This window comes from Mastigoproctus giganteus, chromosome 14, assembly GCF_048544385.1.
Source record: "Mastigoproctus giganteus isolate SK-2022 chromosome 14, ASM4854438v1, whole genome shotgun sequence".
NCBI lineage: Eukaryota > Metazoa > Arthropoda > Arachnida > Uropygi > Thelyphonidae > Mastigoproctus > Mastigoproctus giganteus.
In genome coordinates this window covers 27,749,311-27,776,412 of record NC_143588.1, presented here as the reverse complement: position 1 = coordinate 27,776,412, position 27,102 = coordinate 27,749,311, and the positions used below count along the sequence as shown (strand labels likewise).

Sequence of the window (27,102 nt, the reverse complement as noted above, 5' to 3'; positions counted from 1 at the left end):
CATCAGATACATTAGGCTTATAACACATATTTTACTACTCTCATTTTACCTTTCCCAGTGCTTACGTAACACCAAACAAACTCAACATTGCATTGTCCACCAACATCAATTGGATACACTTCCTTAGATTTTGTGTTTCTTAACTAACAGCATAACCCCTCCTCCTTTCCTGTCCTGTCTATCCTTTCTGTACACATTGTACTCCTCAAATTCCAATTCTACAATATCATGCAGAATTGGAATTCTGCAATAACAGCAGTTATTGCAGCAGGTGCCAAGTCAACAATAACAATGCTGACTTGGCACCTGATTTCCTCACACTCCTTACATTGCGCCCTTGGCAATATCATGTCCCGTTCCTGATTGTCCACAAACATCAAACAAGTAGTGCATTTCAAGGACCTATCATAATCTGCATTACCTTGCCTAACCTCCTTAGTGACATGACTGCAGACTGTGTACTTGCTGTAGGATTCCTTATTCCCTGATCATATATTATCATCTCACACATTTTTCTTCCATGCTACTAGTCCCATCAGATCATTTGATCAATTCAGTCCTAAACCATCTCTTAATTAGTGTAAAAAGCTAAGTAAGTTCCATGATCAATTCCCCGAGTGCCCCCAATCTAGAATATGCAATTGATAACGTCATCAGTTGATCCTACTGAAAGAAATTTAAAAATGTCTATGACCACTCTAGTCACCTGTACCAAAGCAAAATCTCTGTCATTTACCCTTTACAGTAGTTATATCTTCAAGTAACCACATCAATATATTATGATCACTGCTACCTAGTAGTTCCTTTATATGGATATCATCTGAATATTCTGTAGTTAAAAATAATAAAAAAGATCGTATAAATATATACTTTTTTAAAGATAACCCCAAACACAAAAGATATTAGAACTTAAAGTACTTAGTATCATGTATGGATTAGAGATTGATAAGATACTTGTTCAAACGGACTTGAATTTCTATATATTGTAATTTTCAGGAAACACATGTGAAGGGAAATCGTTTCAAAAAACAGAAGTTGAAGGAATAAATGGGAAGGAAGAAGAAGAAAAGTTGGTTCTGTGAGTTTGAAATTGGACAGTAAAAGGATTCTGACTGGTTATGGCAAATGTCTGGACTAGTTTGGAAAAGAGGGATAGTGGGGGGGGGGAAGAATTATTGAAGTCAATTCAGAAGAAAATGCCATGGAAGTATACAGAAAAGGCATGTAGCAGAAACAGATTGTGGAAACAGAGAGTATGGAGAGACTTTGTAAGAGATGGGACATTAATTAAACTAACTGCTCTCTTTTGAATGGAATCTAGAAGCTTGGGAGAGGACAATATTCCATGGTACGGTGAATTTAAGATTTGTACAGAGCGAGTAGATGTTCAGAAGAAAAGTAACACCAAAAGAGAAAACCCTAGTTTCTTAGATACAGAGGAAGCAATATTTATGATGAGTTTATGCCAAGAGAAATTATAAGTTAGGTAATCCCGTTTATAAATCTGAGTGTCATCGAAAATAAAAGAAAGAATCCTTTTTATGAGATAAGTCAGGACTGAGTTTTAGAAGGATTGACATTAACTAAGTAATTCATAAACCCGTGTGATCTTAACTTCCTCATGACACAGAATATGTTACATGCTCACAACATTTTAAAAACCACTTCTCTAAAAGACAAATGAGCAGACATTCAGTTAAATCAAATGATACATAAAGAATAATATTTATGCATACATAAAAAAAGCTCAGCATTTATGAACTAACTTATAAATGGTTCTGCGATCTCAGGCAATTTATCTTTCCAATTCAAATGGTGGATGAACTCTTCATAGCTAATATAACCATCTTTGTCTATGACATCACACTCTGATAACAAATCAGGTACTACATCAGGAGATATAGGAACACCTAAACATTTGCACATGTTTTGCAAGTTCTCCAAGTTTATCTTTCCATTACTATACTAAAAAAATTCATATTATTTTGGTATATCATTAGTTGAACAAATTACTGAAATAATTTGATTAACAATTGATAATTTGAACAAATAAATTGATTAACAATTGATAATTTGAACAAATAAATTGATTAACAATTGATAATTTGAACAAATAATTTGATTAACAAATTACTGAAATAATTGTTTAATTATTTATAAATGCATTTAAGTATGAATGTGAATTTAACCACAAGCATTTGTGATGATGAATTTTCCAAATGTAAAAATAAAATAATAAATAAAAATATAATCTATGACAACAATGTTCACGTAATTTAAGTATTCCTTTATTATAAGTTTTACTTTCAACCTGCATAATTCATTATGTTAAAATTCAGAAAGTATGGGAAAAAAATCATATATTTTGCTGTTGGTATATGCAGCATACAAATTCACCAGCTTGTACATTTTTAAATTTTAAAAACTAATATAATGTTAATATAAGGAGAAACAAACAACCTCTTCTATTTTGAATTCTTTATTCTTGTTTCTTAGGCATGTTCATATATATACACATATATGCCTTTGTCTTCACTATGTATCTCCACCTGTCCATTTGTATACAACAATATGAAACCCAGAGATGGATTTTCATGAAATTTTATATTTAGTTCTTTTAAAAAGAACTTGTCAAGCCTCCCAAATGTGACAGACAAACAGAAACCAAGCAATTTTTATTTCTTTTGTTTCCCACAAAATTAAAAAAAAAAAAAAAAAATTCATAGATTAAACACAATTTTATTACAGTACTGTTAGTTTTTGACACTCTGTGCATGCTTTGCATATACATGTATTATCATGTAAGACTCATGGATGTGGTGTTGCTAGTGAATATATATATATATATAAAATATAAACTGTGATGTGCGTATGCGCATGCACACACACACAGAATAAATAGACTTAAAAAAAGTCTAGAAACTATATGTAATAAATATTGTACAGTGTAATTAATAAAAATATAGAGTTCCATGTTCTATAAAGTTATGATCTTAGTAATCAATTGTTAAGAAGATAACTAAACTTACTTTTCACTTCTAGAGAAAATGAAAAAAAATTAATTTAAGAAAAAATCAAATGCAATTATAATAAATTGAGCAATTGAAGTGTCCACTTAAATAACACTTTTTAAGTCAACAAAGATAGCTGTAATTGATAACATTTTGCTGAATTGTGGCTTAATTGCAATTAAAAAAAAAAAAAAAAAAAAAGATTTTTTTTTATAATTGTATTGTTCATAAAAGTGCCCAATTTTAAACTATTTCTAGGCAGAGTGGGGTAATTTTCTTATCAAAAGGTTATCCTTCCCACAAAGGCTTTGATCACTTCCCAAAACTGTTCAAGCACTCATGAAAGCTGAATGTGTGTGTTGGGCAAGATCACTAATAACAAAGTAAAGATGATAGTTGGATGTGTTAGTGTTAGAGTTCAAATGACTAGGAAAGTATAAAAATCTCTTTAGGCAACTTGAATAAGCAAGGAAGTATAGCTACCACATTATAAGTGACTAACTTACTTCTCATAGATTGGAAATCATAGCATAGGCAACCAAGTGGGATCAGATTTTGAACCAAGAGGATGTCTGTTACTTATTCCAATGTGTCAGAGAGGGTATAAGGGCTTCAAATGCCCTTCTCACCAGGGAACTGAGCAATGTCATGAATATCACAGTGCAAACACAAAATGGGTGGTGTTTAAAGAAATTTTGGTGGTCAGGGAATACTATATGCTATGAGATATGAAAACATTATGGAAGGTGTTTAAAGTGCTAAAAAGGTTGGAAAGAGAGCTGAAAGATTTAACAGAGAAAAAAGATTTTAGTAAAAGCAAAATTCAAGAAAAGACAACTAAAAATAGAAATAGAGTTCAATGTATCTGAATACAAAAAAAGGAAAAGAAAAGAAAAGAAAGAAAGGGACAGCTTCATAAACAATCTGGGTCAAGTGGCAAGTGAGTTGAATAGTACTTTGCAATGATTTTTGTGATTCAAAGCACATCCGAACCAGGAGGAAACAATGAAGAGAAGCTGGCCTGCTATAAAATAAGGAATATAACAATCTCTATGAAGCATCCATGAAAAGAAAAAATGAAAAAAAAAAAAAAAGTATCATAATATAGAGGCACTGTACTAAGGTTAAGGAATCTCTAATATTAAGTAATTCAGTTTGTTACCAACCTGAACATGGGCATGTGCACATAGTGATTGACATGAAAGATAACAACAGCAAAGTCAGGAAACACACTTTGAAAAACAAGAAAATATTGCTTAAGATTTCATCATGAACTACAATGACAATTTGATGAATAAAGAATAGTCTGCCAAAGAAAACTCTAATCTTGAATAAAATATTTACCTCCTAAGACTGCCTCTTTTGACAGATCAAAGTTCATCAAAATCTGCAATGATGAATAGAGAGAAAGATAAAATATGAAGTATGCCTAATAACAATGCAGATTAAAGTTATGGCACTGCACATACTATAAAGACAAAATGGGCATATATTAAGACAGAATGGAAGAGACAAGAGAGAGCCAACCACTGATCATTGGATCTCTCTCTCTCACACACATTTTCATTAGGAAATATAGCTGTCAACTTTTTACTTCAAAAAGCTAGAGAATGAATAACTAAGCAGGAGGAACACAAAAAATTTGTTTTTGCTAAAACATACTTTGAAAAAAACAGGAGTTTTTTTTTTTCAAAATTTAGCAGATTTTTCATAAAGGGGGTGGGGGGAGGTTTAAAGTCCACACTGCACTAGAAATTAATTTCATTGTCAACATTTTATATTAAAATACAGACATGATTGTTTACTTGTACAGTATGTTTTCAAACATTAGTATAATTAGGATTTTTTAGTCTGTGAACTTCTGTTCAAATTGTTTGCTAGACAAACTGATTATGATTGCTTCAAGAAAGATACTTTGGCAGATTTTGTTCACTCCAGAAATGTTGAATCAAAATTTTGTTTAGAACAATGGCTCTGCTGTTCAAATTTAGCTGTCAAGAGCATTTCCAATTTCACCAGAAAGTGAAGATCTGAACTCTGTTTTTTCCCACTTGGCTGACTATCCTCTTGTACACAGCACTACTATGAGAAATTGTTAAAATGCCAAGACGATTTGTGATAACCTGCTGTACTTCAAGCTGCCTTGTGCAATTGACCAGCAGTCGATTCTATTTTAAATCAATCAGTATATCAATTCTATCTTTTTTTTTTCTTTCATAGTTTCCAGTAGGTTCTCTCAGAGAACCTACTAGAATCAACTGAAAAAATTCTGCAAAACTTCTACTGTTTCATCTATTTCTTTACCCCAATGATATTGAGAAGTACTAGAAACGTCCACAAAAAAATTTCAAATTTGAAAATGATGCACTGCCTATTGACAAAATTTGTTACATCAGCATTTTATAAGAACATAATTTTTAAATTAAAATTTGTGCATTATGTAGTCACCGAACAAAAAAAGAATATCCTTTTGTTTTAGATTATCTATGACCTCGGCAACAGAGCTGCCTATGATTAAGTCAGAATCAGTGTTCTTGTTTAGTCTGATATAGTAATCACCTTCCAAAATAGAAGTGAAAGATTTAAAACTGTTGACATAACACAAAGTTACACATAAATTCTTCAACATAACTAGGAGTGATTATCATAGTACAGTGGATTGCGGTTATTTGGGCCACTGGTTAATCGGGGCAGCCGTTAATTTGGGACAAATCTTAAAGAACAGAATCCAATCGAGAAAATAGCCAGGGTTTACTTCACTTAATTGGGACAATATGCCGTTTAATCGGGGCAGGAGACTGCAGCACTCGAGATTACCATATGATTCTCTCCTGCCATACTACATTGTCCAGTCGTATTTCTGGAGGTCACAACAGTTAAACAATCAGCAGTTTCTGATTTATTGGGCTTTTCTGTTAGTGAAATCTATTATAAATGGATAGTAAATTCGATCTTACTGAATTTGTGATAATACCGATACTTGGAATTCTGTGGATGTTTACATTATTATGGCGAAAAGTGTTTACACTTCCATGAAATCTTCAATCATATAAAAAATAATTTCGGAATCTTCTCTTCATTCCTATTTTTTAAGCTTTGCAACTTGTTACTCCATTCTCACTCCATATCGTATGTACATGTTAGTATGATATTACAGTACGTATTAATTAAGCTATGCACGCACGCATAAATTTATTTTTATTTTGCTAACCTGTGGAAAATATTCTTCCGATTTTCACGTATTGTTTAATTTTTTAATTGGTAAGGTAATAAAGTGTAAATTTGTACTTATATCTTTACTTTTATAGCCTGTGGATAATATTCCTCTTATTTTCACTAATTAGAATCAATATTAAACTTAATTTAATAGAATTAAAATTCAATTCACAAACATGATCACAACGACCAGCGCTTACTACATATCGTATAGTGAACAATATTTTACTATGGTGAGTCAATTGTAACATGATTTGATCGTATAGAAAATCAATCGTAAAGCTGTATTTTTAGTTATTTATGTGAAACTTGGCATAATTGGGGCAGCCACTTAATCGGGCCAAAACGCACTAGTCCTGATGTGTCCCAACTAACTGGAATCAACTGTACATGGAAGTGAAGTATGTTGGATTGAAGAGCAACATTCAGATTTTAAAATGTTGGCATAACATTTAAAGAAACAAGAAAATTTCTGTATTCAAGCCAGAAGAGAGGAATGTGAACAGATTTTCCTTTTATATGGAGGAAAATATTCCCAGAGCTATTAGTTAACTTGGTTTGTTTAGGATTGCTTCCACCAGAAGTTTGTGATTCAGAAGTTCATTAATTAGTTTTCTTTCAAAATGTCTTTTGGATTGTCAGCTTAGCCAAGTCAGTACCACTCAATAGTGATCATTTGAAAAGTACAACAAATAATCATTGTACTTTCAATTAAGTAACTCTGAATAACTAGACAGAAAAAGAGAATGCTCCAGAAAATAAGTATGTCTTATGAAAGGTTTTGCATTCATAAAAGACTACAATGATCTTAGACAGTTTTTAAATTCTCTTCAGTGGGGGCCCAACTAATGACATTACTAACTGCAAATTCTGAATGGGAAGCATTTTGGAAAGTAACAGTAGAAGTTACTAGGCTTTTTATACAATTAAGAGATTATTCAAGATTTAGACTTAAATGGAATATCAGATGAATTATTATTGTGATTATCGATTTTTTTTTCTCCTTAAGGGATTTTTTCCACTCCACGATGGATACTAGATGGTTGTTATGTCAACCATGGGGTGGTTGTTTTGTCCGATTATTATTATTAGTTGAGGAACTCTGACTGGATTGTGGTGTTCTGGAGTCCCATCTAAGTGCTCTTTGCGAGGCCTATTGCTATTAGGTTCCTGCAGTGGTCGATATGGTGATTGGGATGGCAATTACTTGTTCAATAGGCTACATTTCTTTGATTTTTAGGTCTGCATAATTCCTGATCTTTCCCTCACAGGTTTTCTGGAGGTTGCTGGTATTGGGCACTGTTAATGGAAAAAGACAGGACAAATTCTAGACCAAATTGCATATTCCAGAGCTCAAGCAAGCTTCAATCGACTCAAGTCTCAAGCCATAAAACCATGTTGAAGTCACACTTTGTAAGGGTGCCCCATCATACCCACAGAAACATTGTGATTTCTGCTCACAGCTCGATCCTGATGTCTGGATGGACTTTTACACAATTTCAGCAAGGTCACCACGAGTGATATTCCTCTGTTTGATAATGATGTGCCCAAGGATGTACTTACAACCATCTTAATCATAAGACACAACCTTAAAGCTCCAATTAATCAACTGCCTGCAACTGTACTGCGGGGATTGACGGAGTTCCACAGTTTATCATTAAATGTTTCAGCCCATATCTAATTAATCCCCTCTTAACAATTTTTAATACCATATTAAAAGGAGAATTTTTCCCTCTAAAATGGAATATGTATTTTGTTAGGCCACTCCCAAAAGTTTCCCAACCAACTGAAGCCAAGCACTTTAGACCTATCTTTCTCGATCCTTGTGTTTACTGAAGCTGCTTGAGTAAACAGTATTGAAAACACTTACCATGCAAATCCTCCCTCACAGGCCTCATCAAATTCATTATGCTTTGCATGACAGATCAACAATTAGTAATCTTCTTATGACTACCAATGGCATCCTTGAATCGTTTGAGGAGAAAGAAGAAATTGCTATCACATATCTGGATCTACAAGCAGCATTCGATAGTGTCAACATCCCAGCCTTGCTTAAGCTCCTTCAAAATTACTATCATATCACAGGCCAAGTATCGAAGTTTCTGACATTCAAAATGTCCACAGGAAAGCAGACATATACTAGACAAATACAAGCAGGTGTGCCACAAGGAAGGGGAAGTCCTATCTGGAATGCTTTCCAGAGCTATAATTAACCCGCTGAGACACAATACAACCATATATGTTATCATATGCAGATGACTTGAAGCTCTTAACAAAAATAAAATGACACTACAATAACCATCAACAAGACTATCAGAAACACAGCAGTACCTCATGAAATTTAACCTGCAAAATCTGATATCGCGGTCTTCTCACTTAAACCCACACCAACCATAATTCAGCCGGCGATAGATGGAGTCTTGTTCCCCTACGTTGAAAAGACCTGGGTGTGACCTCGATTGAAAATTAAGATTCCATCATCACACAGAAGAACTCTGTGCTAAATTCAATAGGAAACAGTATATTGCCAAGCGGCACTTGCTACATATTCATAACAGAAATCTGATAAGAACGTATATCAGGACGATGATCTTTGGAAGTGTATGTTTGGGGTAGACTTGTGGGGCTCGCCGCAGACACATCAAACCATTGAACACTGTAGAATACTAGCTCCTGAAGTGGGCTACCTGGAAGTGTCATCTTCCACCACAACTTCACATAACAGAAATGGCCAAAGCACTGAATTTAACCAGATTCGAAAGAATCTGGTTAAATTCAGTGAATTTAACCAGATTCGAAAGTGAATTTAACCAGATTCGAAAGTGAATTTAACCAGATTCGAAAGAATCTGGTTAAATTCAGTGAGTGAAAGAAGATTAATCTTCACCATCAAAATGATCGCTGGAAGAATCTCAGCATCCAACATTCGGAACACCACGTGCTGGTGGATCCCCCAACTAGTGCTATCTTGCGCTCCCAAACTTCTTGCTCTTCCACTGAGGTTACATTTTAAAGATCGGTTCCTCCCCTTTCAGAAGGGGAGGAACCGATCCATCTAGCACAATCCTTGGACACCGACCTGTGCAAAATTGTAGATGACAAAAATGTATAGATGGCTCATCCTAGATATGCACATGTGTTCGACAACCATTAACTGATGTGAGATCGCTCTGGTTCAACAAAAATTTCAGGGTAACTTGAATTCAAGGAAACTATCCTGTATTATTTTAATTTATTCTTTTAATTTGATGTATTGTTTTTATTATTTTATTTTTAACTAAATACAATTTACTCTATGTTATTTATTTATCCTATATTATATTTCCAGCGAGATGATATCTCTGCTGCTTGTTAACCCCTGGCTTAACGCCGTGAAGGATTTTGTAAAGTCTGGGTACCTGCGTGTATCTTTGCACCTTACAAATAAAGATTGCATTTATAGTTATGTTGATCTGATAGGCAGCCTTTTCCTTCTCATTGATGAGGGTTATGTCTGGCCTGTTGTGCAGAATCATTTAAATTCTGCTAATTGTGGCACATTCTGTTAATCATGGCACGGTCCCAGTATAGTTTGTGAATAAGGTCTCTAGTAGGTACTGAGGTTTATACTTGTAACATGGCATGTTCTTGATCAACTTGTATTTTTGCACTAGCTCCTGATGTATTATCTTGGTGACCTGGTCGAGTCTGTTAGGGTACTCCATCTGGTTGATAACTCTATTCCCATGGTGATGTGCTGGATTGTTTCTGGTGATAGGTGGCATCGTCAACATGCATCATCTGTCACTCTGGGGTCCTTGGTGACATATTTTCTGTAGTTCCTGGTGTTGATTACCCGGTCTTGGATGGAAAGCATGAATCCTTCAGTCTCGGGAAAGATATTCCCATTTGCGAGTCATACACTGGAAGCCATCTTATCTTTGTAGTCTGTTAGAGGTCACTGTAGATGCTACCATGGAGTGCCTTCTTTGCGAAACTTTCTGTCTTTGTTTCTTCTGTCTGGTGAGTGGGGTCTACTTGTTAAGGTTGAGTGTTGTGTGTGCCATTTGTTTTATCTTTCTTATGGCTTGGTAGATTGATGCTGTGTTTTCTTGAAAGTAATCCTGCAGGTTCTTTTGTTCAGCTTCTTCTGCTGTTCAATGAGGTCTGTCAGACTGCTTCCTCCTTTCCGGTCTATGGACAATCTCTTGATAGCTGACTTTGAGTGGTGTTGGTGGCTCTTGGTCATCATTACTCTAGTGGAGCTCATAATCTCCTCCAGCTCAGTGTTGGTCCAATCTATGACCCTGAAGGAGTACATTAATACCGGTACTGTGTAGGTGTTTAAGGCTTTAACTGATCCCTCCATTTAGCTTTGCTTTAATTGTCTTCTGAGTCTGTGATGGTATTTCTTAATCAAGTGGGCCTTGATCTCCTTGTGTTCTAGACTCTGTCACAGCTTCAATCTCTTCACCAGTATTAAACTAGTAGTTTCGGCTGACTGGATTTCTTGATGCAGTCCATAGGTCTTGCATTTGTCTAGGCCAAATTGTATCCTGATGTCAGTGTTGAACTCTTTGGTGATCCAGAGTAGCTGTTGGAGTTGATTCTTGGTTGCCACATAGAGTTTGATGTTATCCATGTACATCAGGTCTATACTTGCTGTTGTTGAGAATGGTGGATAGTGGGTTGAGTGCTAGACAGAGGGCTCAGGACCTCCCTGGAATATTCCTATTTTGATGGCAATCAGACTGGTCACGGTGTTCTCAACCTTGATGGTGGTCCTCCATTTCACCATGGTTGCTTCTAGGAAGTGTGTCAGTGTAGGGTTGACTTTGTAGATCTTCACTGTCTCTATTACCCAGGTATGAGGCACTGAGTCGGTCTTTCGATAGTCGATGTAGGCTGATTACAGATTAGGTGCTTCTTGTAGGTTTACTCCATAACGAAAGTGTCGATGGTCAATTGCTCCTTGCATCATCTGCTCACATCCCTTCTGCTGCTCAGCCACGATGTTCTGGCTCTCCAAGTTGTCTAGATATCTTCTTGGTTATGCTGCTGATCAGGATCTCATACACTTTTGGGCATAGGTGATTGATCTGTACTTTGCTGGGTTAGTGGTGTCTTTGTCCTTAGCCTTCAGCTTAGTTATTCCTTGAATCGGAGACTCTGGGATTGTGTCAGGGTGCCTTATCATCTGGGTGAACTGCTCTGCTATGTGCAGTAAATGGCTTTGCAAATGGTGTCTAGTGTTTCCTCATTGTTGTTGAGGTAATCTGGTGTTATTTGCAGATTAAAGTAGTCTGTGACTTGCCACGGAATTCTGTTAGGTTTCTGCTTCGGTTTGGTGTGGGTCTTTGTGGGGTCATTTCTTCAAATATTGCTAGGGCCTTCTTCCACTCTTCTTCTTCTATTCTGAATATCAAGACCTTATCTGTTTCGACTTTGGCTGCTCTGGGTTGTAGTCCTTGTACTTGCTGTTCTTCCTCCAGTTCTGGTTGGACTGTCCATAATTGTTATTCTTTGTAGTTGGTCCCTTACAACCTGCTTGATTTTTTCCAAGATTGCAGGAGCTCAATGGTCCTGCATGGTCAGGCCCTGGTCTACTACTTACTGTTCAGTGACTTGAACAGTCAGGAACTGTTCCAACCACTTGTTGTATAGTTTTGTTCTGTATATTGTCATATCTGTCTCTAGCTTTGTTACTTCATAGTATGGTCACATGATGAATGTATTCATTTTGATGCTTCACTTCATGCATTTTCTTCCTTCCTGGGCAGGGTGACCATACTCCTGGTTTTCCAGGATTCATCCCAGTTTATGTGGAACTGTCCCGGTGTCCCGAAAGTTTTTTTTGGGACGCTTAAATGTCCCCATTTCTTGTTATGAACATTTTTGTACAAGTGTATTTGTGCACAATCAAAAAATAGTAGCAGAGTTTGTGGCATTGTCTTCAATCGTGTCGTCAATCACAGCCTGTACATCGCCTGTTCACTGCTGGTTTGTCGGCGACCTCACTATAAACTTTATAATGGTCAAAAAACATTTATAAGCCATATAATCGAGGGAGTGGTGTCTAGCATTGATTGGCAGGCCTTCGTTTCCTGTGTATGAACGTGTAATGTTAAGCGTTTGGTTTCATTTCACTTGACTTTTCTTTTAGTTTCTTAAGTTAGCATTAGTAGAGGCATATGATGCAAGAGAGCAAGCTTATACAGCATCAGCCAAAAAAAAAAAAGAAACACTTCCCATTTCACCCATCCATTTGCTCCAAAAATTTGTCTATTTCTTCCTTGAATTTATTTAAGCTATCAACTTCGACAATGACAGATGGAAGTTTGATCCAGCAATCAACTACCCACTGTTTTTCTTTTTGATTCAGTGATTTGGATGTTCAGACGTGTGATTTATTCCTTTTTTTTCAGTGCGCTAGGTTTTTATAAAGAAAGATAAGCGAAATTTTTTGTAACAGTTTTTTTAATTAGTATAAGCTGCATAATAAAAAAAAAATGCCTAAACAAAATGCTTTTTCAAAGAAACTTCCAGAAAGAATGGAATGTTATAAAAAAAGGGAAGGCGCGAGATGAGGCTGAATGCAGAATATGCTCATGTTTTATCAACATAAGTCACGGTGAGAGTGATATCAAAGATTACATTAATTCTAAAAAACACGCAATCAAATTTAAAGCAACTGCATCATCATCCAAATTGGAACATTTCTTTTTCAAAGAAAATCAAATGAACATGACAAGGTTGCCACTGCTGAACTTATGATGGCATATCATTTAATTAAACATTATTAGTCATTTAGAAGTGCTGATTGGTCCTAAAAATTGTCTAGTGCACGAATGAAAACAATTGCACTAATAAAGAATGTACTGGCTCCTTATTCACGTAACGAAGTTTTAAAAGGTGTCACTAGTACCGAATTCTTTGGAATTTCTGCTGATGCAAATAACCATAAATCGGAGAAAGTATTTCCATTGTTACTGCATTATTTCAACAAAAAAAAATGGTATGCAAGTTTAACTTCTTAAGATGAATTGTTTACCTGATGATTTATCAGAAACTATCACTAACTATATCTCATTTACTTCTCCGAAGGAAAATAATATCCTCAAAGAAAAGCGTATTGCGTTCCAAGCTGACAATACAAATGTTAATTTTGGAGGAATCAACAGAAGAGGCCAATGCAACATATTTTCTCGACTCCAAAATTTGGTTAACTCCAATATCAGAGATGGCGGATGTCTAGCACACATATTTCATAATTCTGCTCGATCGGAAGCAGGAACACTAGCAGTTGACATGGAATTAATGGTTATAAAAATATTTTCCTACTTTAAACTTATACTGTTTGAACAGAAAGTTTAAAGGAATTTTGTGCTACCGTTGATATAGAGTATAGAAAATTACTCTCACTATGAAACTCGCTGGTTGTCATTATTTCCTGTATTTTAATTTTAATGCATTTTAAAAAATTTTGAAGGTTTAAAACCTTTTTTTTTTTTTTTATCCAAAGAAAAGCCTCCCATTTTTATTTTATTGAGAAATTTTTTAAATTCTCAATAAAAATGGAAAATTTAAACAGAAAATAAAAATTTTTCATCCACTGGGAGAAGCATATTTGTGGACTGCCGACAGATTGCTGAGTTTCTTCAATAAGCAGATACTAAAAATTGAAAACACAAATATAATTATTTTAGAGGTTAAAAGTAATTGTTGAAGAAATGATTAAGATGTTAGATAATAGAATATCTGATCAATTTCTGCCATTTGAGGCTAGAATAATTATTCAGTGTGATATAGAAAACCAAAGAAAGAAAACCAGTTCATAAGTTTAAAAATGAAATCATAGATTTTTATTCGACGGCTAAAAATTATTTAGAAAATTGGTCAAACCCCTAGAACGATTCCAGTTCTTAAACTGGATGTTAATGAAAAACATTCTAAAATGGGAGGAAATAGAAAATTCTCTGGAATCAGTTGAAAAAATTGAAATTAAGTTTGATGAAAATTTATTGTATGATCAGTTTGGAGTTTTAAAAAAATTGCCATAAACAAAATCGAAAATAATAAAGAATGGAATACATTGAGTTGTGTTGAAAAATGGACAGGATTACTTTAAAAAATTGAATTCCTTGAACAAAAGAGCAAGTTTATTAGATTATGTTCATATTGATTTGCAACACCGAGACATAAAGCTGGCCGTAAGTGAATATTTTCTTTAAAGGAAATACAATGGATACAAGGGAGTATAATAGGTAGAGATAAGTACAGTTAATGCAATTATTACCTGTGTTTTTAATTTGAGTGGCTGCACAGATTTTAAGAATAAAATTAAAAATAACAAAAATCTTTTAAGTGCCATCAAGAGCTCTGCTTAATATATTAATAAAAAATAGTTTTCATATTTATTTCATAAATTTTGTTGTTCAAATTTAAGAACTGTATTCTGTTTTTGTTAATTCAACATTTAAAAAAAAAAAAAAAAAGTCTTTTTTTATTAAGACAAAATTCTGCATATTTTTTCCAAGAGATGACCCCACCCCACTGGATAATAAAAAAAAAAAAAAAAAAAAAAAAGGTAAGCAGAAGCCATTATCAATCCACTGCAGAATGGAAACTTCCTCAACAATTCATGTTGAAGGAAATGGATCATAATCTGCCACGCTAATCTAGTATAGGTTGGCAGATCAGCTGTATTTACCAGTCAGGGGTTTGAACCTCTGTCTACTCAAAGAGTATATGCTACTGCACTCTGACTCCTGACTACTCAGTTACGGAGGTCTTGTTCTTCTAATAGGGACACCCTATTCCTGGGTGGTCACTAGTGCAGTTGCACAGAAGGCACTTCCAGTTGGTTGGGCTGGGTGGTCTTGCCCTTCATTTGTGGTAGCCATACAGGAGACTGTGGCACTTGCTCCATGTCATCCATGGGAGACAGTCTGACTTTTTGAACTGACCGCTCTGCCTAAAGCCTGAATGCGAGTGACTTTATCCTATATCACACTCAATATAGTTGTTCAATATTTTACTTCTCATCTTTATCCAGCTATGGAGGTAGACCTGTTTAACCCTAGCTTATGCATCATGGGTGGTAGCTATTGGGAGTGACACCAGATGGCACCACTCTCTGGCTCAGCTGTCACTTCGACCTTGAGGAAGTAGGTCCAGTGAAGCAACTTTTGTGATTTTCTTCCTTCTTCATGGCAGCATTCGAATTTGGGTCCATGACATTGGTGGTCTGGCATCATAACCACTGGGCTTACTTATGGGTTCCCCCATCCCTGCAATGGTACTGGTGCATGTGGGTAGTTGATATGTCTGGCTATTTTTATTATTATTGGTTGAGGAACTCTGACTATCCTATAGGTGTTCAAGATTGTGGCTTTCTGGAGTTCCCTGTAAGTGTTCTCTGGGAAGGCCTATTGCTGCTAGGTTCTTAGATAGGCACTCTGGCACTATGCCAGTGGTTGATACAGTGATAGGATGGTTGTTACTTGCTCCATATGCCACATCTCTTTGACTTCCTGTCTAAGGTTTGTTGATCTTTTTCTCATAGGGTTTCTGTCGGTGTTGGGCACCACTATGTTCAATTAGGTGGGTAGTCTTTTCATTCTTGTCAGTGAGGTTATGTCTGGTCATCTTATCCATTCATACGGCAGAGTCCCAGTACAACTTGTGGGTAAGAATCTATAGTATGGCCTCAGGTTCAGAATATGGTATACTTTCTTTGAGAAACTGGTATTTCTTTGCTATTTTTGTATGTATTATCCTGGTGACCTGGTTGTGTCTGTGAGAGTATGCCATCAGTGATCACTTAGTCTCCCACCGTGATATGCTTGACTGTTTCTGGCACAATGTGGCATTATTGACATGTGTTGTCTGTCATTCTGGGTCCCTTGGTGATGAATTTTTTGTAGTTCCTGGTATCAATTATCTGGTCTTGGATGGCAAGCATGAATGCCTCGGTCTCAGGAATGAGCACCCCACTGGTGAACCATGTGCTGGAAGCCTTCTTTGCTTATCTTTCTGTGTTTGTTTCTTCTGTCTGGATGGGTGGAGTCTCCTCGCCAAGGTTGGGCAGGATGTGTCGCTTTTCTGTCTTCCTCATCATCTGGTAGATTGGCACTGTTTTTCTGTAAGTAATACTTCAGGTTCTTGATTGCTTTGTTCTGTCGTTCAATGAGGTCTGTTAAACCCTTCCTCCTTTCCGAGCTGTAGTCAGACTCTTGACAGCCACCCTTGGATGGTGTTGGCGGAACTTTGTCATTATTGTCCTGGGCCTTCTCATGATTTCCTCCAGCTCACTGTTAGTCCACTCTATGATCCTGAAGGAGTACGTTAGAAATGGGACCGTGTTGGTTTTAACTGTATTCCCTCCATTTAGCAGCCTTCTGAGTCTCTGATGGTTCTCAGTCAGGTGGGCCTTGGTCTCCTTGTATCCTAGCTGTTTAGCTTGCATCATCCCCAAGTATTTATATGTCTCTCCCTCTGTCATGGCTTTGATGTCTTTACTGGTCTTCAGCTGGCAATTTCTATTCCTGGGATTCACCAGAAATAGACATGTTTCCAAGCCAAAATGTTTTGGTGAATAAGTTTAGGCAGACAGGTTCAATTTTGTGCCAGCAAAGAAACAGAAATTAGGAAAAAAAAAAAAAAAAGACCTCCATAGATAAATGTGGGGGCAGTGTTTGACAAAATTGTATAGTCACCCAAGAAAAGCCAGAGGTGTGTTTGTTCAAAGAATGATTCCTCTAATAGGAACTTTTTTTACATTATATGCAGAAGCGTCACTAGCTGCAAGTACAAGTTGTAACTTTTCTCAAATGGCATTTTCTATGGAACATTATCTTCAGAGGAACTGAATACCCATTTCCTCTAAATTTGACTGAACCATGCTCCCTCCCATACATACCTAATTGTGGACGTACTGAAGGATTGTGTCTACAAAGTAGCATTATACAGTTGAAAGATTTCAAAGAACTGCATTAAGAAAACGTTTGATAACCTACAATTTTATATGAAACATGCCTGGTGCATATTTACAATAATAGTGCATATTTACAACACGTATTTATTAGAAATCTATAAGGGTTCTGCTTCAGATACAGTGGGACCTCAACTTCCGATCACATCGACATCCCATATTCTCAGGAATGATGGCTTTCCGATATAGCTGGAACGAAGCATTGGTGGAAATTTTCAGACGCGTGGAACATCATTCGTACAATTATTCTCAACCAATTAGCGTCTTTGTTATTGTTCAACACAACATTCCCATTTTTCACTATCTAGTTTTATGTTAAATTTTATGCTATTCCATATCGTAAAGTTTAACATAAAAGTTACGAACGTAAAATCTGTGGTCAATAAGTATTAACTTTCAAAATCGCTATCTAAAGTCAAAAATAAACCAGGGAGTTTGGCTAGAACTATAAAGCTACTTATAGAAAATAATTTAATATAACAATTAAGTCAATAAAACGAATAAATATAAATGAAAACTTAGTGTTCGCCGGAGCTGCAAAAATCTTGGTCAACGTGGTAATAGTGCTTTAATGTGGTTAACAGGGTCAAGGTGTTGATTGAAATCAAAATATTGCAGTACTTCGAACAATTTCTTTATCTTGTGTTTGATGCACTTTTCCAGCGTGTAAGCAGAGTGTATTTTTGTTAATTATATGAAACTGACCTCTTCTGGAAGAGAATGCCCAGGAGAACATTCATCACTAAGGATGAGGCTAGTTTACCTGGACATAAGCCTGCGGAAGATAGGCTCACTCTCCGTTCGGTGCCAATATCTCTAGAGATTTTAAGCTGAAGCCTTTGCCAGTGTATCACTCTAACATCCCCAGAGTATTTAAACAACAAAACGTTAACAAAGGCATGCTGAGAATGTTTTGGCACAGCAATAAGAAGGCCTGGGTTACAAGATATGTTTTCAATGAATGGGCACTTGAAGTTTTCTGTCCTTCAGTGAAGAGTTATCTTGAGAAAAATAAGCTTCCTGCGAAGGCACTGCTCCTGCTGGCTAATGCACCAGGCTATGATCCCAACCTTGTCCAATCTCTTGAGGCACAATATGACTTTGTGCAAGTCAAATTTTTGCCACCCAACACCACTCCTCTTCTTCAACTAATGGTTCGGCAAGGGATTGCAAACTTCAAGAAAATCTATACCAAGAAAATGTACGCAAGTTGCTTTGCAGAGACCTCTGTTGAAATTGCTCTCACCCTCAAAGATTTTTGGAGGTCGAAGTACAACATCCTGGACTGTGTGAGGCTAATCACAAGTTCTTGGAATAATGCTTCCACCAGATGCTTAAATTCAGCCTGGAAAAACATCTGGCCTTTAATCGTCCATAACTTTGACTGATTTGAAGATGATGGTGCTTTGACAAATGATATCACCACTCTTGATAAATCAACAGGCTGGAGGTTGACAAAGAGGATGTGGAGAACCTTACTGATGCTCATGGACATGAGCTAACAACAGAGGAGCTACGAGAGTTGGATAAAATTATGAAAAGTGACACTGGAGAGGAAGAGGACACCCAAAAAGTGTAAGCTGAAGAATTGAAGACTGTCATTTCTTGCTGGGAGCGTTTAAGAGAAAGAAGAAAAAACACCCCAAAATTGAAAACACTGAACTCATGATGTGCAAAATGGAAGTCAAAGTCATTTCTTCCTTCATGAAACTACAAAGAAGATGTCAGAAACAGTCCACTTTGGATAGTTTCTTTGCCAGTAGCAGCAAAAGACAAAAAAGATACCCTTCCCCCTACCATTACATCACTATTGATTTCATCAACCCTGCGCTTCAAGTCTAAGGTAAATGCTAATTTATTGGGTTTTTTTTATTTTTTTTTATTTTAAGATGTTTTATAACTTTTTATTAAATAATCTTTATAAAACACTTATTTTTAATGTAAAAATCAAGTATAACATGTAAGAAATACCTATTTTATGTGTTGTTGGTGGTGGCCTGCCAAGAGTTTAGGGCAAATTACAGGAAATCAATGTATTATTGGTTTAAACCTACAATATTTTCAACATACAATGGGTTTTGTAGAAAAAATTACAATCGGATGTTGGGGCCTCACTGTAATTCTAAAATAAATAATTGCTCTCTATTGATTTTGGTATAAATACTTTAATCTGGGCTATTTTGTAAAAGGCAATGGTAAGGCTGCACCTTGAGTACTACATACAGGATGGATGTGGATCTGTTGGAGCAGAGAATGGCAACAAGATTACTCATAACACAAAAGTTCAGCAAATTACAGCACTTGAAAAAAGAGACCTAACCGAAGGATTTAAATGGAATGGGTAAACGAAATGCTGATAGCATCATTACTCTCCCTCGGACAACACACATAAGGGGACCATAAATTTAAGTTAATAGTTGAAGGATAAATGTGCAAAAATTTGCTCTCAGCCAGAGAGTGATTGTTTGAACAAATTTTCATCTGATATTGTGGAAGTTTGAATAAATTTAAGAAAAAGTTAGACAAATTGTTAGAGGGAATGTATGGATGAGTTTATTCATTTATTTATTTTTTGGCTGATGCCGTATAAGCTTGCTTTCTTACATTATCTGCTACTACTAATACTAAATACTTGTCATAGGTTGCAACTGTTTGATCAGGCAAGCCAATGCTTAAATCTTTTTCACTTCAGTGTGGCATGCATTAATTGATACTGTTTCAATCGATGTTTCCTTTTAGCACTTCTAGGTAGCATTACATTTCTACCAAATATTCACCCACTTCCCCACCCACTCAATCTCCTACTTTAATATCCTTGATACTCCAGATCTTAGGCCTACCATATCAGTGGCAGCATCGACACTGGGCAAAAAAGGGGATGGACAGGTGATATGAGTAGTTGCTTTTTTTTTTTTTTTCTTTTTTTTTTTTGACATACACTGTATAAGCTTTCTTTCTTGCATCATTTGCCACTACTAATACTAAAAACAGATTTTTAAAGAAACCCCACACATACAGGTTGTTTAAAATGATGCTCAATACAGAGTCACCTTCCAATGCTGTCACTGAGAGAAAGGCGCTTTCTATTTTAGCAACTCTTTTTTTCACAATAACTGGATTTAGCTTGGAATCACTTTGATTACTGCCATCAGTAATAATCAAAGTTTCACATAGTTTTTCAGACATTTGCAAACAAAGAGAATTTTAAACAAATGTAATCAGACTTGCCTACATAATGACAATATGCAGGGCATTAGAAAGAAATGCAAAAATAGATTTAGTATATCACAGTGGTGACAATGTTGTCACATAGGTTGTTTGTTTATTAGCATGATTTATCATAGAATATAACCTTCTGAACTGTGCTAATCATGCGAGTACATTGTCCAGAAATATGTTTACCAACAGTGAAATAGCCAAAAATAGAGCCATGCAAGAACAAAAATAGCAGGAATTGTAAATGAAATTAAATTACAAAGACAGAGGAAGAAGTAAATGTTGCAAGAAAGTTGCATTTTTGCATAATTTGCCACTACTAATGCTAATTCAAAATTTTTAATGTACACTAGATTATTTTTCTTAAAGAAAATAGCTTATTTTTGTTAATGATAAGTAAAATAAGCTGAAATTCAACGAATAGACTTAGTATTACTATTTTTTTTGTAAAAACAATAGATAAAAACCATGTTACCAATGTGAGTCACAGAAGGCAAATAAAATGAAAACAGATGGATTCACTGACATAAATGAGTTGGCATTAGCATTAGTAAAGGCATACGATGCAAGAAAGCAAGCTTATATAGCATCATCCAAAAAAAAAAAAAACTTCCCATTTCACTGAGCCAATTGTTCCAAATGTTTGTCCAGTTTTGCCTTGAATTTATTTAAGCTCACAACTTAACATTAGTTGAGGCATATGATACAAGAAAGCAAATTTATACAGCATCAACCAAAAAAAAAAAAAAAAAAAAAAACCAAATCCCTTCCCATGTCACCAATCCAGTCACTCCAAACGTTTGTCTAGTTCAGCTTTAAATTTATTTAAGCCATCAACTTCCACAACAACAAATGGTAGTAGTAGTGGCACGTGATGCAAGCCAGCAAGGGTATGAGTTTATGCAGCATCAGCCAAAAAAAAAAAAAAAAAAAAAAAAACACACCATTCCCTCCAAATGCCTGTCCAGTTCCTCCTTAAATTTATTCAACCTATCAATTTCCACGACAGATGGAAGTTTCTTCAGCAATTAACAACCCGCTAGCTAAAGGCAAATTTCCGCACATCTGCTTTATACACATTCAAGGTGCCTTGAATGGTTTGAGCATGCTCAATGCTGATGGGATTCTTCCTCTTGCTCAGAATACAACTCTTGTCGTGGAAGTTGATAGCCTAAATAAATTTAAGGGTCAGCTGGACAGGTATTTCGAACGAGCAGAGGGGTGAAGTGGAAGTGGGTTTTTTTTTTTTTTTTTTTTTGGCTTCTGCTGCATAAGCTTGCTTTCTTGCATCGTGTGCCTCTACTAATGCTAATGCTAATATATTCTACATCTGTTCTTTCTTAATTTGAATTTATGCCCACTTAGGTTCGTAATCTGAACAAGTGGAAGGATCCCATCAGAATTCAGCATGCTCAACCCATTCAAGGCCTCAATCAGATCACCGCGCAGGTGCCTAGTCTCCAGCCACTGCAATTTGCAGAACTTAAGCCACTCTTGGTAAGAGGATCCCTTCATTCTCCTCACCAATCTTTTTTGTCCTTCTCTGTACACGCTCAAGCAAATCTACATCCTTCCTAAAATGAGGCCTCCAGACCTGTACGCATTACTCAAGGCATAGCTTGACCACTGCCTTATACAGAGGGACAATCACCTCCTTTTCCCTGATAGCAAAATTCCAATATATCATTGACAAAACCACATGACCTGCCCTGGCAGCCTGTCTGCATTGCTCTGAAAACTTCATATCTGACTGCACAATTACTCCCAAGTTTTTTATTTTCTACCACCTTAAGTGTAGTACCACACAGTTGGTACGTTTCTATGGGATTACTTCTACCCATATGCAGTACTTTGCATTTGTCAAGATTAAACTTCAGTTGCCACTTCTTAGCCCATCTGCCCAAATTATCTACCTCCTGTTGCAGTAGCACACTGCCATTGCTGTCATTAACAACCCTGCCAACCTTTGTATCATCTGAAAACTTCGACATTAAGCCTGATATACCTTCATGAATATCATTGATAAATATACAAAACAACAGTGGACCCAACACACAGAAGGCGCCTCCGTAGCTAGGTGGGCAGGAGCAGCAGTGCGTAGCACACGCTTCTTGATTAGACCGGGGTTCGAGCCCGTGCCTACCAAATATGGAGGATGCGGAAAGGTCAGGGAATGACCACCGCATATCCCCCGAGAAATATGCCTTAGTTGCTAATGCTCCTAAAAAAAAAAAAAACTAAATAACAATAATAACCCAACAACGAACCCTGTGGGACTCAACTAATAACATTAGTCCACGAAGAGCAGCACCCATTGATTACCACCCCGTGTCTTCTCCCACTCAACCATCCTTTTATCCATTGTAGCAACTTACCCTTAATACCATTCTGCTCCAATTTGTACAGTGGTCTTCCATGTGCAACAGTATCAAAAGCTTTCCAGAAATCCAATTATAAGATATCAAAATTATTTTTTGCATCCAGTTCCTTTGTGACCATGTCACAGTATCCAATAAAATTGGTCTGACAGGACATCCCCTTAACAAATGCTGTGTCTGAATTATTACTGCTGTGTTGTCTAGGTCAGTGTTTCTCAATCTTTTTACTCTCGTGGCACATTTTCCAAAGAATAAAAATTTCGCGGCACACCTACGTAGTCATAGAAGAAGAAATTTCTAAATTTCGCGGCACACTTGGAAAACTTTGCGGCACACCCTTTGAGAAACACTGGTCTAGGTGATCCTGTATAGTCTCTTTAACCAGTGACTCAATTATTTTCCCCAGAACAGAAGTTAAACTAACAGGTCTATAATTATTTGTGTCCCCCTTTGAACCCCCCCTTGTGAATTGGGGATACATTTTAACATCCCCAGTCCATTTGGATCTCCCCTGACGTTAAGGAGGCTCTCATAATTATGGCTAAAGGTTTGCTTACTTCCCTTGCTGCCTCCTTCATTATAACTGGATAGATTCCATCTCCCCCAGGTGCCTTTTTTATGTTTACCTTTAACAATTTCTCCTCCACTTTGCATTCAGTTAGAACAAAATCACTTAGCTCCCAGTTAGAGTTTGATAAACTGCTGGTATTCCCCTCCTTCAATAACTCCTAATGTTTGAATGTTGATGCAAAATACTCATTCAGTTTATCAGCTACTTGAGCAGGATTATCAATAGTCGAACCATCTATATTAAGTGGACCAATCTAATTCATCCCCTTCCTTCTAGAGTTTACATAAGTAAAGAATTCTTTGCTGTTTTTCTTTGCATCCTTTGCCAAAGATTTCTTGTAATCTGCCTTTTCCTGCCTATCCTCCTTTTTGACTTGATTAAAGACTAATTTATATCTGCCATAGGCTTCTGTGTCGCCTGATAATTTATATGTATCCCATGCAGTTTTCTTCTCTACCCCAAGCTTCATTAATTCATCCGACATCCATTTAGGCCTGAACCATGAACAATATTTCCTAATCGGCATGAAAAGCCTACTAGCCACCAAGATTAAGTCCCTGAAGGCTTCCCATTTACAATTCACCATTAACATCATCAGTTAATCTCACTGTATAGAATTTAAAAACTGCCTGAGACCACTGTAGTCACCTTTATGAAAACAAAAACCCTTTCCTTTACCCTTGATGGTAGTTATATGATGGTAGTTATATGTTTAAGTAATTCCCACATCAGTATACTGTGATCACTGTCACCTAGTGGTTCCTTTATCTGCAAATTCTTAATGCATGAATAATTACTGCTGATAATCAGATCAAGGGTATTATTCCCTCAGTTTGCCCCTCGAACATGTTGCTGTAGAAATCAATCCTCCAATAAATCCACAAAAGTCTTGCTAGCATGTGAGTGACCAACACAGAAGTTGCAGTCAATATATGGAAAGTTAAAATCCCCCATTACAAGACATTCTGATTTACTGGCCGATTCTATTTCTCTGCACAACTGTTCATTGTACTCATCAGAGTCATTAGGCCTATAACATACTCCTACTCTCATTTTCCCTTTCCAAGTGTTTATGTCACACCAAACAGACTCAACATTGCACTGTCCAACTGTGTCACTGGATGCAACGTCCTTAGATTTTATGTTTCTTAAGTAACAGCATAACCTCTCCTCCCTTACTACCCTGTATGTCCTTTCAGTACACCTTGTACTCCTCAAATTCCAATTCTGCACTGCTAATATCTGTGTGACACCGGCTCTGATATCCTAACAATATCCTGATCAGCACTTCAAATTCAATAATTTTATTTACTATACTTCTAGCATTAGTGTACGTGCAAGTAGACATGCACTTGTTCTTACTCTTAGTTACCCTAACACAGACAATGTTTACTTGTTCAATGACTTCCAGCAGCTCTTGAAGTCCCCAGCAACTTGCTCTCTAGACTGCTGTTCATTACGATAGAAGCAGTGCAAGAATCACTTTCGCCTCTGCCTGCGGCTACCATTAATCTTTTAGTCTGTGAATCCCCTCCCCCCCCCCCAAATCTAGCAGTTTTCCAACCCACCTAACACTGCCTCGATAGCATCAGCAAATATTCTTGCACCCTTTCTATTTAAGTGCATCCCATCCCTGTAGAAGCAGTATTGCCTGTTAGCAAGCACAGACCACAATGAAAAAAATTCTAACCTGTGAGCCTTGATGAGCAATCTCTCCAGGGCCGAATTCATTGACAAGGTTTTCATCATATACTCCCTCCTATCAAGTCCGGGCAGAATTGCAGACACTTTCAAATTTAACCCTAACTCACGACTTTTTTTTTTTCCAGCATTGACCTGTACTTGTTAAGTAAATCTGCAGATCTTTTACTCTTAAGGTCATTAGTGCCAATTCACCTTTTGTGCCCTTAAAAGATGATATGTGCCCTACAATCTCATCGACTTTTAACCCTGGCAGACATATCCTAGTCCTGTTTCACCTATCCTTTTTTTGCATAATATATTCTTCGTTTCCCTGACAATAGAGTCAATGACAATAACTAGTTCCTGTGGGACCAGTGCATTCTGCCTTGGAGATTGCCACTGTGTTGCCTGATGCACAGGAGTGAGATCTGGCATTGAGTTAGGCAATTGGAGCTTTATGGGCTCCCTTATATTAATTTCTTCGAGGGCATTTACACTACATCTCAAGCTCTTATAGACGCCTATCAGAACGATGAGTTGGCGCCTAATTTCTTCACAGTCTCTGCACTTAGCACACAAAAAGAAATCCTCCTTGGCTAGATCATGTCCTGTTCCCTGTTCTAGACAGGTCTGCAAACATTTCACTTTTCACGCATTGTTTTAGACTATGATGTGTTGGAGAATCGCCCCCTTCGGTTCTCCCGCGAGCCACAGCAATCTGGCTATTCTGTGAATGCTACTTTGCTGCTCTAGTCTCAATCATGATTCCGTTATGTATAATTTAATTAACAATGAACTTTAATAAGATTAATAAATTTTACTGATTAATTCATAATACTATACTAATCTAACAGACGTCAAATACAGTGCTAAGATTTTTGCAATCTAGTTTTATGTTAAACTTTACGCTATTCCATATCGTATAACAAGGGTGGAAAGTTGCAAATGTAAAATCTGTGGACAATAAGTATTAACTTTCAAAATCGCTATCTAAATTCAAAAATAAACCACAGAGCTTGGTTAGAACTATAAAGATACTTATAGAAAATAATTTAGTATAACAATTAAATCAATAACACAAATAAATATAAATGAAAACTTAGCATTCGTCGGAGCTGCAAAAATCTTGGTCAATGTGATAATAACGACATCCAATCAAACTTCCAAAACAACAGATAGAAGTTTGTTCCAGCATTCAGCTAACCGATGGCTAAAGGCAAATTTTCACACATCTATCCTACAACTGTCTTTCCACAGGTTGAATCTATGCCCCCTCAAGTTTGTAATTTGAGCAAGAGTTCAATCCCATCAGCGTTGAGCCTGCTCAATCCATTCAAGGCCTTATACACCTCAATATACCTTATACACCTCAATAAGATTGGTTGCAGATGCCTAGTCTCCAGAAGCTGCAATTTGCAGAACTTAAAGTCTTTTTTCATAAGGGCACCACTTTGTTCCCCTTACCAGTCTTGTTTGCCCTTCTCCATACTCATTCTAACAACTCTACATCCTTCCTAAAATGAGGCTTTCGGACCTGTATGCAGTATTCAAGGTATGCCACGACCATTGCCTTATACAAGGAGATAATCATCTCCTTATCCCTTCTCGAAAATTTCTGTATATCATTGTTGACAAGACACCATGACCTCAGCCTGTCTGCACTGCTCAGAAAACTTCATTTCTGACTGCACAATCACCCCCAGATCTCTTTCATTCTCCACTACCCTGAGAGTAACCACCCAATTGGTACACTTCTCTATGGGATTACTGCTACCCATATGCAGTACTTTGCATTTGTCAATATTAAACTTCAGTTGCCACTTCTCAGCGCATCTGCCCAAGTTTTTCAGATCCTGTTGCAGCAGCATACTGTCATTACTGTTATTAACAACCCTGCCAATCTTTGTATCATCTGCAAACTTTAAGATTAAGCTTGATATACCTTCCTCAATATCACTGATAAAATATACAAAACAACAATGGGCCCAACACCAAACCCTGAGAGACACCACTAATAACATTAGTCCACGTAGAGCAGTGTCCACTGATTACCGC

General features: G+C 36.6%; 1 protein-coding gene across 1 annotated transcript in view; it reads right to left on the bottom strand.

The window, feature by feature from the left end:
* Positions 1–27,102, bottom strand: part of LOC150075032 (EF-hand domain-containing family member B-like) — a 243,532-nt gene that overhangs the window by 81,464 nt on the left and 134,966 nt on the right. The window contains exon 6 of the mRNA XM_090389053.1: positions 1,767–1,965. Within this exon, the coding sequence (XP_090245179.1) occupies positions 1,767–1,965 (199 nt within the window). The remainder of the gene's footprint in view (positions 1–1,766; positions 1,966–27,102) is intronic.